Raw genomic sequence first — 16928 nt, 5'->3', positions numbered from 1 at the left:
TCGGGTCATGGTCCCAGGGTCCTGGGATCAAGCCCCGCATCGGGCTCTCTGCTCAGCAGGGAGCCTGCTTCCTCCTCTCTCTCTCTCTCTCTCTCTCTCTCTCTCTCTCTGCCTGTCTCTCTGCCTGCTTGTGATCTCTGTCTGTCAAATAAATAAATAAAATCTTAAAAAAAAAAAAAAAAGCAAACAGGGAGGAGGAAGGGTACTTCCTGAGAAGGCATTCCTAGTTGCTCCGAAGTGGAGGATTACTCTATGAGGTTATTTCCTACCTTTCCAGTTGTTTGAGAGCAAAATGCTCCGGCGGTGGAGCCTGGTTCAGGCCTTCAGCAGTCAGTGAGCAGAAGGGAGTCAGGGTGGAAAGGAGCAAAATGAATCTGGGGCCCAGGACACGATTTTATGGGATTGAAGAATGGGGGAGGAAATGAACTAATTCTCAGAGCTTCAACTGTTGGCTCTTGACTATTTTAAAAGGAAAAGACAGGAAATCATGAAATGGCAATCTTCCTGGGTAGTAATAATAAAATTTACCATGATAATGGCATCTCTTTGCCTTCAAACTCCTTTATCAAGACTCTGACTTTACCAGCTCACTAGGTTGTAACACCAAGGCCATGCATTCTACTTTCTTCAAACTCAAAAATTTCTCCATTTGCTTCTATGCCAGGGGTCACTGATGTGCTCCAGGCCACTGTCATCTGGAATTCGCATACAGCCTTCTCAACAGGTTCCTCTCATTTTAGACTTCTTCTTCCCTTTAATTCATTTTGCATCCTGCAGTCAATGAGCTTTTAAAAATGAATTTGGCGGGCACTTGGGTGGCTCAGTGAGTTAAAGCCTCTGCCTTCGGCTTGGGTTGTGATCCCAGGGTCCTGGGATCGAGCCCCACATCGGGCTCTCTGCTCAGCAGGGAGCCTGCTTCCTCCTCTCTCTCTGCCTGCTTCTCTGCCTACTTGTGATTTCTGCCTGTCAAATAAATAAAAATAAATAAAATCTTTTTTTAAAAAAAATGAATTTGGTTGTAACATGCATAGAATCCTCCAATGGGTTCTCATTTTTCAAACTCTTCCCTAAGACTCAGGAGGTCCTGCATAATCTAGCTTCATCCTTTATCCCCCCACCCCCACCCCAACAGCCCCCAGTACTCTAGCAGCCTTCCCCAGTTGAGTTCCTCAAGGAGGAGTTCCACATTTTCTCTCAGCTTTGAGCAATCTCTCCCACCTCTGCTTGCTTCCACGTGGCTAGTTCTTCCTCATCAGGCTCTTGGCTTTACTGGCCATTTCCCACCCTCGCCTCCGACCTCTAAATTCGGGTTATCATTCCTCACATAGCCAACGGCACTCAGCACTGTCTGCCCTTCCTGTACCTGGTACCCTTCCTGATTTAATAGCCTTTTCACTTGTCTTACTCCTTCACTAGACTGTAGCTTTTTTGAGAGAAGAATGGTTCATTCATTTCACTGTTAGATCTTGAATGTTTAGCACAGAGCTTGGAACACAGCAGGACATGCCTAAGCATTAGGGGGACAAAAGAACAAATACATGTTAGCTCTCTTTGGCTCCTAGGGTCATGGACTTTGGACCACGTCTTCTATCTCCTTCTTGGCTCTGCATGCATCCTCAGCACTGAGAAAATCAGAAGGGCATAGATAAAACACAGCACTGTAACACCAGCCATGCTGTCTAAAATCACACAGAATTATTCACATTTGGCAGAGCGAAAATCAGGATACAATCAATTGCTGTGTGCAATTCCCATCTGCTCTTTCTAGGTGCTAAAGTTCATAGAAATGTCATTATATTCTTTTGTATTTATCCACATCAGATCTTCCCCACCCTGAACTGTGGAAAATTCTCTTTGGTTCACATTTTATGATTGTTGTTTTAAAGACTGGGAAAGCAGATGGTATCTGGAAAAGGTAAGCTCCCCTTCAGAAGAAATGCTTACTCTTACGGATGAATACAGGTAGGAATGTTATCTAAGGGTGTGTGTGAGGTGGGACTGGATCATTTCTGAATTCACAGCTTAGCCCTCTTAGGTACTGACTGTGTGACTTTGGGCAAATCACTTAACCTCTTTGTGCTTCAGTTCTCTCACCTATAATATGGGGGACACAGTGAGCAGTGCCAGGGCACACGGTGAGACTATGAAAGTATTCTTTTTACTTTTACCTTTTCTTCCCCCCCCCCCCCCAGAGATTTTTATTTATTTTAGAGAGAGAGGATGAGAGAGAGCAAGTGAGTGAGGGGAAGAGCAGAGTGGAAAAGAATCTGAAGCAGATACTGTGCTGAGCACAAAGCCCCACACAGGGCTCAATCTCATCACCCAGAGATCATGATCTGAGGAGATATCAAGAGTCCGTTGCTTAACTGACTGTGCCACCCAAAAGCCCCTACTTTACCTCAAACGGTGTAACCATTTTTGCACCATCATCTCCTTATCTACAAATTAGCTTTTGCTCAAGAACAGATGATTGGTTACTGGCTAGTATTCTAGGGTTTACCAAGAAGAAGAAAGCGCAGTTGGTTGAATCAGTGAAGGGTTTTAACAGAAACTCTAGGGGAACTTCACATCTCTGAAATCCTAAGCAAAGGGAGGAGTCAGCTGACAGTGGCAGCCTTCTCTTCTTTCTCCAAAGCTGCATACTGCCGTTAATTTGTCACCAAATGTCCTTCCCACACAATATTATCATTTTATCAACCAACATAAGAGAACAGGCTCCACATATTTCAGCACACTTAGAGAAAGCATACTCTGAAGTTGATCCATTTAACCATATTGGTGAACACCCATGAGCTATCATTTGTTTTCTGCCATATTATAATGGACAGGTTTACAATATGAGATTTTAAAATCTATTTATTGCAAGCCTTTCATCCTATTCAAAATCAGGCGAGGAACGAATATTGTGTTATTCCCATGCGTCTGGTACTACACTAGCTCATTTGTACCAATAACTTCCTCAGATTGGGATTGTCTCTCTTGTTTCCCACGGAAACTTAAAATGTATTAGAATCTATCACCGAGAAATGAACTCATCTTAAAATCAATTTCTCATCTGAGTATGCTGAGCAAACCTCTGTGGGAACAACGCAGCGACCACAGTTATGTGCACAGGTGGCGTGGCACTCTTCAGATTCATATTTCTAGAATCCTACTGGAATAGCTTTCTCAGAAGTCTAGTTTTAAATTTTTTTAAAAAAGATTTTATTTATTTATTTGAGAATAGGGAGGATGGGCAGAGGAAGAGGGAGAAGCAGACTCCCTGATGAGCAAGGAGCATGACAAGGAGCTCAATCCCAGGACCCCGGGATCATGACCTGAGCTGCCGGCAGACGCTTAACTGACTGAGCCACCCAGGCACCCCAGAAGTCTATTTTTGGAACTGAACTCATAAACATTTTATAGAACAAAAGGAATAGGGTTAACAAGGAAACAAAAACTCATAAATAAGAGACACTTTCAGTGAGTGTAGGTAATACCTTTTTTTCTTTCAGCAGGCTGCAATACATTTACATTTTCCAAATCAGCCTTTACTGAAAAGAGCCAAGTTTTAGCCTACACATTAAAAAAAAAAAATAAATCCAATTTGGTGGATTTAGTGTTGAGGTGGGTCATGGATTGAACTGTGTCTTCCCCAAAATTCATGTGTTGAAGCCCTAAGCCCTAGTACCTCAGAATGTGACCATATTTGGAGTTAGGGTTTTTGAAGAGGTAAGTAAAGTAAAATGAGGTTTTACTAAGTCAACATTAGTGGTGTCCTTATAAGAAACAGAAGAGAACTAAGGGTGTTTATGCACAGAGAAAAGGCCATGTGAGAACAAGGCAAGAAGGTGGCCATCTGTGGGCTGATGGGAGAGAGACCTCAGGAGATATCAGAACTGTTGGCACCTTAGTCTTGGACTTCTAGCCTCCAGAATGGAGAGAAAATAAATTTCTGTTGTCTAAGATGCAGTCTGTGGTATTTTGCTATAGTGGCCCTAGCAAACTAATACACAGTGAAAGAGATCAGAGAACATTCAAATTAAAAAAAAATTTTTTTTTCCCAATATCACTTTGAGTTTAGATGTTTTTTTTTTGCCCCCCTCCCCCCATTAGCTGCTTTCCTCATGTCAGTGAATTGCTGATGCTTGTCTTTATCCAGGTTTACCACTGTTCTCTATGTAAAGCTTAATACTTTACTTTTTCACCTATTTTATACTCCTTCACTAAATGTTCAACCTAAGGGTTAACATAATAGATGATGTTTTTAAGTAGCAAAAATATTCATTTTACAATTAAAAAAGATTTTCTGAGATGTCCTAACAATTTTGTTTAAGGTAAGAGGGAATTTTATACCTATAGCACCATCAACATCCCATGACGTCAACAGATATTTTTTGTGCACCTGCAGGCACTGTGTTAGGTGCCAGATATATGGTAATGAACAAGTTAGAGAAGCCCCCTGCTCTACAGAGAAGGCAGCTGGTAAACCATTCAACCAACCAGCTGACCAACCAATGGTTACAGTCACAGCAAGAATGAAATAAACATTATGCCATGAGAGAGATTAGTATGGGAGGCCTCCTTGAGGAGATGCCTTTAATCTGAGTTTGGAAGCCAGAGAAGTAGCCTTTACATACATGTAAAGAGAATCAGTGCACACATGTGTGGCTGGACAGGGCAAGGGTAAAGTGGGAAGAATGTTCTTGGCACAGGGAGGAACCTAGCATCATGGTCCTGAGGCAGTTTTAGGAACTGTTTTTAGGACTGATTAAAGTGGATGCTGCTAAGCATTGGGATTAAGTGGAAGAAACCCACGAGACTGGGACTGAGATAGGACAGGGCAAGGGCTGGTTTGGATGCAGGCTTGTAGGCCTGATGAAGTCTGGGTTTTAAACCAAGTGAAGCGGGAATCTATTAAAGGGTTTTAAGCAGGCAAGCCAATAAAAATTTAGACCTCATGAAACCTAGAAATGGGTCAAATATGTAATTTCCTATACTCGAGGAAAACATAAGAAAAACAAATTTTAACCTATTTCTATGCAATCAGGGGTCTAATAACTAAGTGACAGGAATTGATCATGACATCAAAGAATGGACAGGAACCTTCAACTGCACTCCTTCTCTCCCTTATACTCCCTTATAAGGGGGTCTTTTCAGAGCTGAAAGCCATATGCCAGAAGCTTATGGATATGGCAAGTATCAAGGATATAATTACGGGTACAGTTAGAAGTTCCAGGCTGGTTTCCCATCTTTTTAGTCTGCCTGCCCCAATCAGTCCCTATAAACTTCTAACAAGGCCAGTGCTTGTACTTTCGGGACAGGCAGAAAAAGCCCTCATCACATTACATTTCAATAACCCCTCTCCCTCATTGGAGAAGATGGTTAAAAACCATTAAGGCTTTTAAAACTTCACTGAATTAGGAAGACAGCAGGAATTCTCCCTTGAGCTACAGTGAGTTGATGTGACTTATTTGACATCAGAACCAGCAAGGACACAGAAGTTTTTCTCTAATTTATCAGTAGACTATTTACAAATGAGTCAGTTTCCCATTGTATTAAGTAGTTAATATGGGGAAAAGGCTCCCACACAGACTTAATCAGGAGCATATATGAATAATTACAAAACAAGTATTTTAATTAAGAACAGCTATTAGGTTCCTGTTTGTAGACCATCTCATGAAGGGTGTAGAGACAGGGAGCCTGCGGAGTGGGGTGGGAAACAGATGGGACCCGGTGTCAGAAGACTTGTGTGCAAGCACTTGATAGCATGTGACCTTGGATAAGTCTCTTCATGTGTCTAACATTTTCTTATCAGTGAAATAGAATTAATAACATCCAAACTTGTAGAGCTTTGGTGAGCAAATAATGTGGAAGAAAGGGCTCTGTCGTTTTTGAAGAACTTCATAAATGTAATATTTATTATTCATATTCTGGCTGCCATGATGAAATACAGGAGACTGAAGGCAAAATTCTTGCTATTTCAAAGATTGTAATTAAAATGGAAAACCACAATGCATAGACTAAATACAGAAATGATAACTTTAACAACCACCATTCCTATTAGTAGTATGCACTCAAATATCTGTTAAAATGAAATAAAAATAATGTAGTAGGATTTGCAGGGCACCTGGGTGGCTCAGTGGGTTAAGCCGCTGCCTTCAGCTCAGGTCATGATCCCAGGGTCCTGAGATCGAGCCCCGCATCGGGCTCTCTGCTCAGCGGGGACCCTGCTTCCCTTCCTCCCTCTGCCTGCCTCTCTGCCTACTTGTGATCTCTGTCTATCAAATAAATGTAGTAGGATTTGCAATTTCAGGAAACAGGTATGCAGTGGGCTAGATGCAGTGGGGAGTAGTGTCTAGAGAGATTCTAGAAAATCTTTCTGGGGGGGGGAACATGTGTTTATGTAGGTGTTATAATAGGCAATGTAGCATGATTAGGAGCTTGGGATCCAACAGATAATGGCTGAGGTCTGTGATCTACTGTTTCATAGCTATGTGACTATGGGAGAGTCATTAAACTCTGTAAATTGATACTTTTATTTATCTATAAAATGGGGAAGAATGCATTTACTCTATGGGTTTACTCTAAGGACTAGGGGAAGTTATGTAAATAAAGTTTTTACACAGTGCTTTGCAGGAGGTATGTGCTTTGAAAAATGGTAGTTTTTATGAATATTACCCTTTCATTCTCACCAGAGTTGAAGGACGGTGAAGCATTATTAGCTATTATGACAGAGAAGGTGAGAGATCACTACCTCACTTCCATAATCATGGGCGGTGTGGGGAATTGTTAGTATCTAATTCAATACAGAGGAAAGAGAAGAAAAATGAAAAATTCAGAAGAGAAGTTGGAAATTTCTAAGGACAGAAAAAAGCATACAGAAATTTGGAGGGTAGCACCTCTTAACAAGGAGCTTACTTTTTTGATCGGTCTTAAATTCTGCTTTGTTTTCAAAATAAATATCACCTCTAGCTTTCATCAAGTAGATGTGAAGAGTCTCTGTGGAGACAGTTTTACTGTCTTAAGTGACCATCAAGCCAATATGATCAATCACTTGAGTAGGGAAAATGACTGGTAGCAATGAACTGGGAGCTTTTCTCTTTGGAGACTTCTTTGTTACAAATTTAATTAAGAAAAGGTCAAAGAAGAGTGGGAGAAGTAACTGGAGTATGTTCAGAATCAGCAGGGAGAGGACCCAGTATGAGACCATGGCTTTGCCTTCAGACATGATTGAATCTGTAACAATAATACTCTTCTTTGAGGAATGTCAATACATTTTTTTGTGTGTGGGGGTGTAATTTAGTATTTAGTTCTGTTGTTTCAGCTGCCATATAACATTGGGGATCCAAACTCATTGGGAATAAGATTAAAAGCAATCAATCTTCTCTCTTACAGTTTTGAGAGGCTGAGAGGTAACAAAGAAGTGGAACTTTTGGATCTACAAATTTGGCAACTTTGAACAAAGAGGTGGGGTCAGCTGAAGAGAGCTTTTTATTTTTATCTTCGTGAGGTGTAGCATAAAGTACACAATGAAACTAGTGTGCTAGTTATATTTTTTAAAAATACAAATTAAGATAAATATGTAACTACTAATAGATGTTCATCGATGTATCACCTAAAATCATCTCATGTACTAATTTTTAAAGAATAGTTCTATTCATCAGGAGCAGGAAACAGTCCAGGGAGGAGAGTTCTAGAAACAAAGAGGTGGCTAACAATACCAAGTGATGAAGGAGATGAGGACTGGGTAGTGGCCATCACATGTTTCAGGAATGCTTTTTGTGAAATAGTAGAGGGAAGGAGGCAGGCTATTTTAAAGGCAATTTAACCCATAGACTCACTTAATATTTATAATGGCAGACAAAACAAAACAAAACAACAAAACAAAACATTAGCCCTTAGTTCAGAGAAAGAGTTATTAAGCAAAATTCAAATATTTCCAAGGAACTGGTTTGCTAAACACATTTTTAAACACAGGAGTCTAAACTAGACTGAAACATATGATAAATACATAGTCTGTCCACTTATTTTCATTCAATTTGCAAGTGTATGTTTACTATCAAAACTAAGTAACTTCAACCATTGGGAGGAATCTCCTAGGTTGCAATTAAAATAGAGAAAAACTGTATGAATGTCTTTATCCAAATATGCAGGGCTATCAGAATTTACACATTTGACACACATTTGGACGTAAGCTCTGCATATTCTCCCACTTGAAAGCAGGCTTTATGAGGATGGTTCTCCAGAAATACTGGTAAGTCGGAGAAGAACTGAAAGACAATTTTTCCCACCGTTATCATTAAGGAAATGATTTCCATAGTATGAGCCCATCCCATCACTTTCCCTCTTTTCACTTCTATCTTAAACGAACAGAACATTGTCCTCCCAATCAGCAGAGACATCCACGACCTTGGAACAAGACAAATTCTTGCATCAGTGTTGTGGTAATTTGACATGGCACACGTGACACAGAACTGACTGGTGGAACCCAGAGCCCTGCGTCCACTGAAGGCTAATATAGAGCATGGCCTCCCCTTACACCAGTTTTCCCTTTAGCTCTGATGAATTCCATGGTACATGAATGGGAAGTATCCAAACTAACATCATGAAAGACGTCTTAACTGGATCAGTTCAACAATGACTTGGTGAAACCTGTGGTACCCATTTGCCGCTTTGCTGAGACTTTTTGACGAGGGATCAGATTGTTACCCTCCCTAATGACAGTGAAGCAGCCAAACCTGCACTAACCATGATGGGTTGTTCCGGAGCCTGTCGACATACAACCCGATGAGAACATGTTCATCAGCTAGCCTGTCTGCCACATTCAGGCTGTACTGTATCCTGAAACAGGGCAGGAGGAAGAAAGGGTGTTGGTAGGAGAGGCGAACAGAAGTAAGCAGAGTAGGTAGGAGTGAGTTGTGATAGAAAAGGCATTAAGAAAACCAAGCAGGTAGAGGAAAAGTTAAGTTATGTTCTATGAAAAAATCCAAGCAAAATCCAAGCAACGAAATAACACAATTCCATTTCACTAATAAAAAAAAAAATACAAATTTCCATTTAGGTAAAGTAGCTTTTAAGAAAACAGATTTGCATTCTTCAAGCCACTAAAGCCAAGAAATTCATCTGTACAGTAGACACATCGATTGGGTTGCAAGCAGAGAGTAAATATCCTTGGGAAAATCAAATCTAAAGTTTAGTCGTTAAAAAAAAAAAAAAAAAAAGAAGTCAGAGAAAGTGAATAACACAGATGTGTCTACACCAACGAACTACATGGTACTGTTAGTGGGGTTATAATAGAGCTCCTTTTACTAAATCAAAGGTGGTCTTTCAAACGCAAAGCATTTTTGACACAGGAAATCTCCATTTTTAGTTTAGTTAATTCAGGCTTACAGTACACTCTGGCTTTAACTTACCCTTTGCCCTTCAGAAAAGCCGGAGCAGCCCTAGCCAGCAGTTTGTTCTGCTCTACTTCACTGTCCTTGGGAGGAGAGCTAGTTAATAAGATGGGAAAGCCAAGAAGAGCATAAACACAGCAATGCATTCAAGAACAGAACTGGCTACAGAAACTCCTGAGTCTAGATCCAAGCTCCATTTGGACGGCTCTCTTGTTACCCTGAAAGGTTCCAGATGTTTTCAGATTTCCACAGAGTTGAACTAGGAGCAGAAACCTGGCCTGAGAACCATAAGTGTAATTACACAAGCGTCCATGATCCCTGATTTGACCTCGCTAGTTGCATAAGCAACAGACTGCATATACCTGAACGTAATGAAAATTCATCCAACATTCATTATGGACTATCATGTCATCGGCCCAATAGTTCACTAAGTGCTGCCAGCCTTTAGGTCCCATTCAAAGAATATACTTCTCCAGTCTTCCCTATATTTTCCAACTTTCTGAGTTGAAGAGAGATTTGAAAATTACCTACAGACTGCGGTCCTATTTGAAGTGCTTTACTACTCCAGGCACAAGTCACCTGACCCTTGATGAGAAGCTGCAAAGAAAACTTTCAGAGAAATATAAATATATATTCATATTCCCTGGGTCTATGATTGGTGAACAGAGTCCTATCGATATAGCAAATTATTATCATTTTAGGTTCATTATGAGGAACACTCATCTAGTAATTTAAATGATAGTTTTAAAAGTTTAAAATGTGGTTTTATTAAGTGACCAAAAGAAATAGAAATAATAATTAATAAAGTATGGCCAACCGAAAGCCATCCAGGATCTACTGAGCACGCTTCTTTGGGAAGAATGGTATTGATCCTTAGTGATACAATTGGACTTGTAATGTGCTTAAAGGGAGGCCTGCTCCTTTGTAGGTTGATAATTTTCCCTCTAAAGCTGGTGGACTGAAAACTACGCTCCCACCCTTCACATGGAGAATACAAAAATTAACTCTCTGACTTTGATGACCAAATCTTTAATTTCTGGGGTTGAAATCACAAAGTGTTACCACAAACTTTCCCAACATTTCAACAGGTTCTAAATGTTATGTATGTATTAAGATGGCTTATAAAGTAGTTAAAATCTTAAAAACTTTAAGTTTAGATCATGAAGTACAAAGAAAATACAAATGTGAAAACCAGTATCACATTAGAATTATGCACATCGTAACTAGAATTCTTGTTTTATAATTGTATATACTAAGAGGTTATGGAAGTAGTGAGATCTCTGGCAAACTTAAAATCAAAATTGATTTATAAAGAGAATGTCTAGTAGAGAGTAGCACTCATGTTTGTTGACTGTATGACCTCACTTGGCTTTGCAGGAACGCACCTATTACTTAAAGAGTACAACTGCACCTAAATGAAACTGACTTTAAAAATGAAATGATTAGTGTTCAAGGAGAATTCAAGTTCTTGGTGAACATAATGTTTTTTTTTCCAGCCTACTGATCTTCACCTTTGAAGATGATGAAGCTGCCCATTAGGATGAAATAGCCACCTTAAGCCATCATGGTTGGTATTTTCCTATCATCCCACCAAAGCAGCATTCCAAACCTTGCCTTCTGAAGCACATCCTTCTGTATTCATTATCCAGTAACGATAGTCTCTGCTGCCCAATTACCACCCTTCCCAACTTCTCTCTTTTTAACTCAAGATAGATGTACCTACTATATAATTCATTTCAGATCCCTGCAAAACCACTTAAAAAGTGGTGTGAGATTTCAAAAACTCTTCCCTCCAAACTTAACTATTTCCCTGCCTTGTTTTACCCTTTGAAACACAGAGACTGTGATGGTATTTAATTCCTTAAATCCAAAGCCTAGTGGTTGTGCAGGTACAGCCCCTGGTGCTGAATGTACAGGAAGAAAGAAAGGACTAGCAGAGAAAAGAAACACAAGAGCCTCAACTGGGAGGATGTGTTCATGACCAGTTATGCCAGAGAAGCCATATAGGTGGAAGGTGATGTGTCACTTAATTTTGCTTCTGGGTCACTGGAGGAGAACTTCTGGCTTCAGGAAGGGAAGGGAGGCCCAGATTCTCCTTTGGTGGCCTTATTCTTTATCTCCCAATTCTTTGGGTTCCTCTTTCCTTTCCCTACTCCATTTGCCTGTCTTCCCTCTTCTCTTCTTTTTTGTTCCTCCTTCTTCCCAAATTCCTTCCTCCTTCAGATGGAAGAGGAGCAGACATTCTCTCTGTACACATCTTTTTTCATTTTGTTATCATTTCCTTTGCATTAGCCCTTGCCAATGTTGGTCTGAAGAAATCATTTAAGATCTTTTATGTTCCGTCTGCCTCCCACATGAATTCTTGGGAAAATCAGTTCTTGGAAAATATGGAAATTACATTCCCATTTATGAATTTGTAGAACCATACTATTTTCTTCATTTAGTTATAGCTCTTAGTATCTAGTGCCAAGAGCATTTCTGACTTATAGTACTCACTGTCCACATAGTTTCTGGACTTCCTAGAAATAGTCTCGAATTCTTCTCCTCATCATTTATTTCTGGGAAGCCGAAAATATGACCATGTGTAGAGGAAGCCAAGTTCATGATGAAGACAAGAGTGGATCAAAATGAAATAGATCAAGAACTTGCAGAGTTGACATGGGAGGTAGTTTTCAATTAAAACTTGGGTCTATAAAGAATTTTCATGTGAAGTATCTTGACTAGATTTTCTTCTGTAGCTTCCAAGGAGTTCAAAGACTGAAAGTAAAGTGAAAGCCTTTTCTCCTGAGTTCTTGTGAAGATAGTCACAATATGTATGTAGTTCATTATAATTCCTTCAAAGCAACATACACTCACAATACTTTATCGAATACAATAGATGTTCAAATTTTCACTTGATAGCTTGGTCATTTGTGTGGAGAAGTTAGGTGGTATTTCCAATTAGTTGCAGGCTTTGGGATCAAGCATATGGGCACCTACATTCTTCCCAAGAAGCGATGCTTCTGGAATGTCTGTGTGCCAGAATGCAACAACGGTTGGCACATAACTCCAGCTGTAGGATCCTCCCCTTCTTCCACATGCTCTGTTTTAAAATCAAAATGCATTCTTTCTCTACCCTCTGAAGCCGGGAACTATTTGGGGTTCCTCTAGACCACCTGTGATCATTTTTTTCTAATCTGAGTCCCAAGAAAAAGCAGGGTCACCCTCTCTAAAATTATATGTACACATCTATTTTACTTGCTCCCCCCCCTCTGCCACCAGTCCTTGTCATTGTATTTGTTCATTCCTCTCCACACATACTAACATGAATAGGCATGGGGACCGTCATACCCTGGAGGGGATGACAAGGTAAATTTTGAAGTCTTATGTGTTTGGCTGAAAGAAAAGACATGGGAAATATTCCTTTAGATTTTATTTTTCCTAAAAATTTCTCTATGTTCTCACCAATCCTCTGGAAAAGAGCAACTTTATATAAAGATAAACGTCCTTTTCCCAGATTTTTTTCATACACAGACATGCAATGACACAATGGGTTCTGGGATGGTAGAGCAATTTCAAAATGTCTCATATTTATTGATTTTAAAATTCATCCTTGGTTTTGAAAGGTGACAACTAATGTCATATTTTTGGCTTAAGCGTAAAGATTTTTAGGGTGTTCTAAGGTAGCAAAATCACAAATGTTCCCTGGTTTTTGCTGAAACCTGAAATACAGTTTTAAAAGCCATTCTTGCTTGGCTGTGTTACTATATTAGCGCTGGTCAAATTTTTTTTTCTTTTATTAGACATGAAAATAAAGGATTTAAATAAAAGTTCTGGATGGAGTCTCACAGAGCAACAGTATTATATAAACAAATTATGCAATGTAAAATAATTATTATCACAGTGGCTAAACAGAAAATGATATTTGAATAATGGAAAATTAAAAGCACATTTTCATTTTTACTAATCTTAAATAATCGACAAACGTGTGGTGTTTGAACTGGTAACAGATGACTTGTAAGTTTGGCTTCCTTCTTAAGTAACTAACTGTTAATTGTGAATAAAATTTTGCTTCCCATGTACGTATGTAAACACAACACACACATATGTGTGTGTATAGCCATACATGTGTGTATGCATTCACACTTAAGAAAATATGTTCATAATATACATGAACATATTATATGTTCATTCACATATGTCTATATATGTATGTACAATATATATTTATATATGTCAAAAATTTTTGAGCTGCTCACTTATTTTAAATAAACTCACTGAATTATGTATCAATTATATCTTAATAAAGCTGTTTTTTATTAAATTGCTTCTCACTATAACTAACGCAGGCTAGTAACAAGGTCACTAAACTAATTTAACTAATTTAAAAGCAATAAAAAAATGTCCACGAGTTGAGATAATTTCTGAACAAATTCTATTTTCCTTTCTATTTCTAGTTTTCAATATCTGAGATCTGAAACATAGACTATCTGCCACATGCAAATCAGCAAACAGGCCTAAAAAACAGCTGAGTGTTTCAGTGGGAAAATTAGTTGTCATCAATTCAGGCTGGCATGAAAGCTGAACCATCTTTTAAGCGGGTACCGTGGAGGAAATAATAAGAATTCTTAGGTCACATTTGATTCACTACATTTACTATGTTGTTCCCCAGATATCATTAAGCCATGTCACTTACATTTTTGCCAAGAGAGCATCTAGAAAACTTTGCTGGTTACAGGGCATGCACAGAGAAGAACTAAAGTAACTCTATGAAGAGAATAAAGATTACTGAGTGAAGAAGAGAGGTGACTGGGGTTTTAATTATGTCCTAATATTTCAGTAGAAGAAACAGAATGGAGAGTGAAGACCAGTTTAACTCAGGTTTGAACAAAACTAGCTTATTAGTGGAACTCTGGGGCTACATGGAATAAAGAATTAACTGTAAAGAGTACTTATTTCAAATTTCATGAAATTTCAGACAACATAACCAGAAAGTGTGAAAACGGTGAAGAAATCTTCAGGGTGGTTGATTTATATGTTTATCTATTTTATGATGTTTACTTATAAATTTATCTCTTTTCCTGACAAGAGAGGATGGTTTTTAATCTCAGAAAAAAATTAACCATGGAGAAAATGTTGGTTTTCAGAAGCCAAGGTTGAATTTGGTGCCTCAATTTTATTTCTATTTACTTTTGATTACCAAAGCACCAATGCTTAAAATTTAGTTTGGATATTTTAAGTCTCATTAAAAATCTGGGTTGTTAGGTAAAGAATCTTTGGGTAAGCAAAGTGTTTGAAAAAACTGAAAAAGATTACAATGAATTAGCTTTTTTGTGGTTAAAAATCTAAACCAATCAACCAACCAACCAACCAACCAGTCAACCAATAAAAATCTCATAAATGCATAAGAATCAGGATTTGGAGATTATTTGGGATGAGTGGTGTGCCTTCCCAATGTGTGCTATTGAGTCATATACAGTATTAGCTATTAACCAAACGGCACTGTGACAAACCAGAAAATAGCCCATTAGACAGTGTTCAGCACACTCCATGAAACATATGCAATTTTCTGACATTTGGGAGAGTGATAAGATCTGGCTAGATGTTATATATAATAGCCAAAGTGATTCCTTTTGTGAATAGTTACTACTCTAGAGGTTCCATTTGTGAAAGTATCTGTGAACCTACAAGAGATGGTTCTAAATTTGGGGGTAAAAGAAGGTAGCCATTCAAACTTCTGCAATGTCCTTAATGTGGTAGTGAAGACAATGGTCATAATTAAAGAATCTTACTTTACATGGGATAAGACTGCTTCATTTTCTCACATAAATGAGGCAAGGATTGTATCAAGATAATTAAGATTTTACGAAGGGGGCATGATGCCAGCAAAGATAGCCAATGGGCAGGGGTACCTTGCAGTACTCTTTGCAATGATGACAGCCAATCTTTCATAGGTGTACATAATGTTGCTGCCACACCACAATGGCCCCTGGAGCTTTTTTCCCAGTGATAATGAGAGAGTTCCATTGCTCCAGCATTTTCTCCCTATAAATTTATGCATTTATAATAATGTGGGTTTAGAGATATAGTCATGATCACAAAAGCGAGTGAAGTGAATTAGTCCACGAATTATGTCCTTTGACCTACACTGTACCTAACAGCACACACAGGCCTGCACACCCACATGCACGAGATTTCCCAAGTTTAAGGGCGGGTGCCTTTGAGAATTCCCTCTTTTCTTTCAAGTAAGGGAAAGGTGAATCAAGCACATAGCTAGAAATGGAAATAAGATCAGGGCTGCGACAGATGGGTGGTGGTAACCAGTGTTATACACTTGTGAATCTGTGTGAGGTAGATTGCTAGGGTGTCAAAGGACTTCAAAGATATATCCCAGTGCCTTCTGAAGATCAAAGTGATATGCTTGTAAAGGACTCTAGGTGAGTCATGCCCGGTGTCTGTATTGAGGATTCTGGAGCGGTGATTTCAATTCATCCTCATTTTGCTTTATCTTTCCAAGATCTCTCACAACACGAAACACAACACGAAAGACCCAAAACTCAAGCTAAATAAAATATCTGTATGCCAAACCTCCCTACTTTCTCAATGCTGCCTTAACACTGATCTTGGCTTGTTGGTTTTAGGCTTCATGTGATTTTTATTTTTAATTTTCAAAAAAGATTTTATTTATTTATTTGAGAGAGAATGAGCTGGGGGAGGGGAGAGAGGGAGAAGCAGACTCTCTGCTGAGCAGAGAGCCCAAGGGGGGCTCGATCTTAGGACCCTGGGATCATGACCTGAACTGAAGGCAGACGCTTAACTGACTAAGCCACCCAGGAGCCCCGATTTGATCAGATTTTTTAAAAAGGGCCATTGGGTTTGGGCAGGAGTGGAGGGCAGAGCTCTAGGTCATATTTCTTTGGTTCAGTTCCAAATGTAGGAAGAACAGGACCTTTAATTTCTGCCTGCTTTTGGCACAATAGGTTTCCATCAACCTTTGTGTATGGACACAGTTAAGAAATAAACAGGGGGTCACCACCAGCATTATCAAGTGACAGAAATTAAGCACTGAGAGCATGAATTGGTTTTGAAATTGTTCTTGAGATAGGAATCAGACTGTCTTACCTGGGGGAAAAGTGGCCCAGGCCCAGTGAGACAGTAAGGTGTAAATTCTCAAGTCCGTAATTTACCACAATAATGTGGTCCAGCCACGGGACCTTGTCCTGGTCTTACCCTGTTAGTGCTACAGATCAATCACTCCGTGAAGCTCTTTGATTCAAGAATCTACGAAATCACCTTCTGGGGTCTTGCAGATTCTACAAAAGCAGAGACTCCTCCAAAGAAGAAGACCCAGCTTGGTACTTTTCATATGTATGGATCTCATAGATACTGCTACGAGGCTGTAAAGTCACTAATAGAAGCGGAACAGAGAGGGGAAGAGCCAAGAAGGCCAGCTCTGGTTGAACTTCTCAATGGGATCTCATGAAGCCCCAGAAGATGTCGCTATCTCTACGGAGACACACTAGAAGAGGATTTTAGTGACAGAGTGGGATGGTCGGCAGTCTAGCTATGGCA

General features: G+C 39.4%; 1 protein-coding gene across 16 annotated transcripts in view; it reads right to left on the bottom strand.

Moving 5' to 3' along the window:
• DTNA (dystrobrevin alpha) overlaps nucleotides 1–16928 on the bottom strand; it is a 357028-nt gene that overhangs the window by 43048 nt on the left and 297052 nt on the right. For 9 of the 16 annotated variants that reach the window (XM_059409438.1, XM_059409440.1, XM_059409439.1 and 6 more), the window contains 2 exons: nucleotides 9396–9473; nucleotides 8731–8823 (listed from right to left, as the gene is read on the bottom strand). The exons of the other annotated variants lie outside the window; for them this stretch is intronic. In XM_059409438.1, the coding sequence (XP_059265421.1) occupies nucleotides 8731–8823; nucleotides 9396–9473 (171 nt within the window). The remainder of the gene's footprint in view (nucleotides 1–8730; nucleotides 8824–9395; nucleotides 9474–16928) is intronic. 16 annotated transcript variants of the gene reach the window in all.

This window comes from Mustela nigripes, chromosome 8 (assembly GCF_022355385.1).
Source record: "Mustela nigripes isolate SB6536 chromosome 8, MUSNIG.SB6536, whole genome shotgun sequence".
Classification (NCBI taxonomy): domain Eukaryota; kingdom Metazoa; phylum Chordata; class Mammalia; order Carnivora; family Mustelidae; genus Mustela; species Mustela nigripes.
The sequence above is the reverse complement of the archived record's forward strand: the minus strand, read 5'-3'. Positions and strand labels throughout refer to the sequence as shown.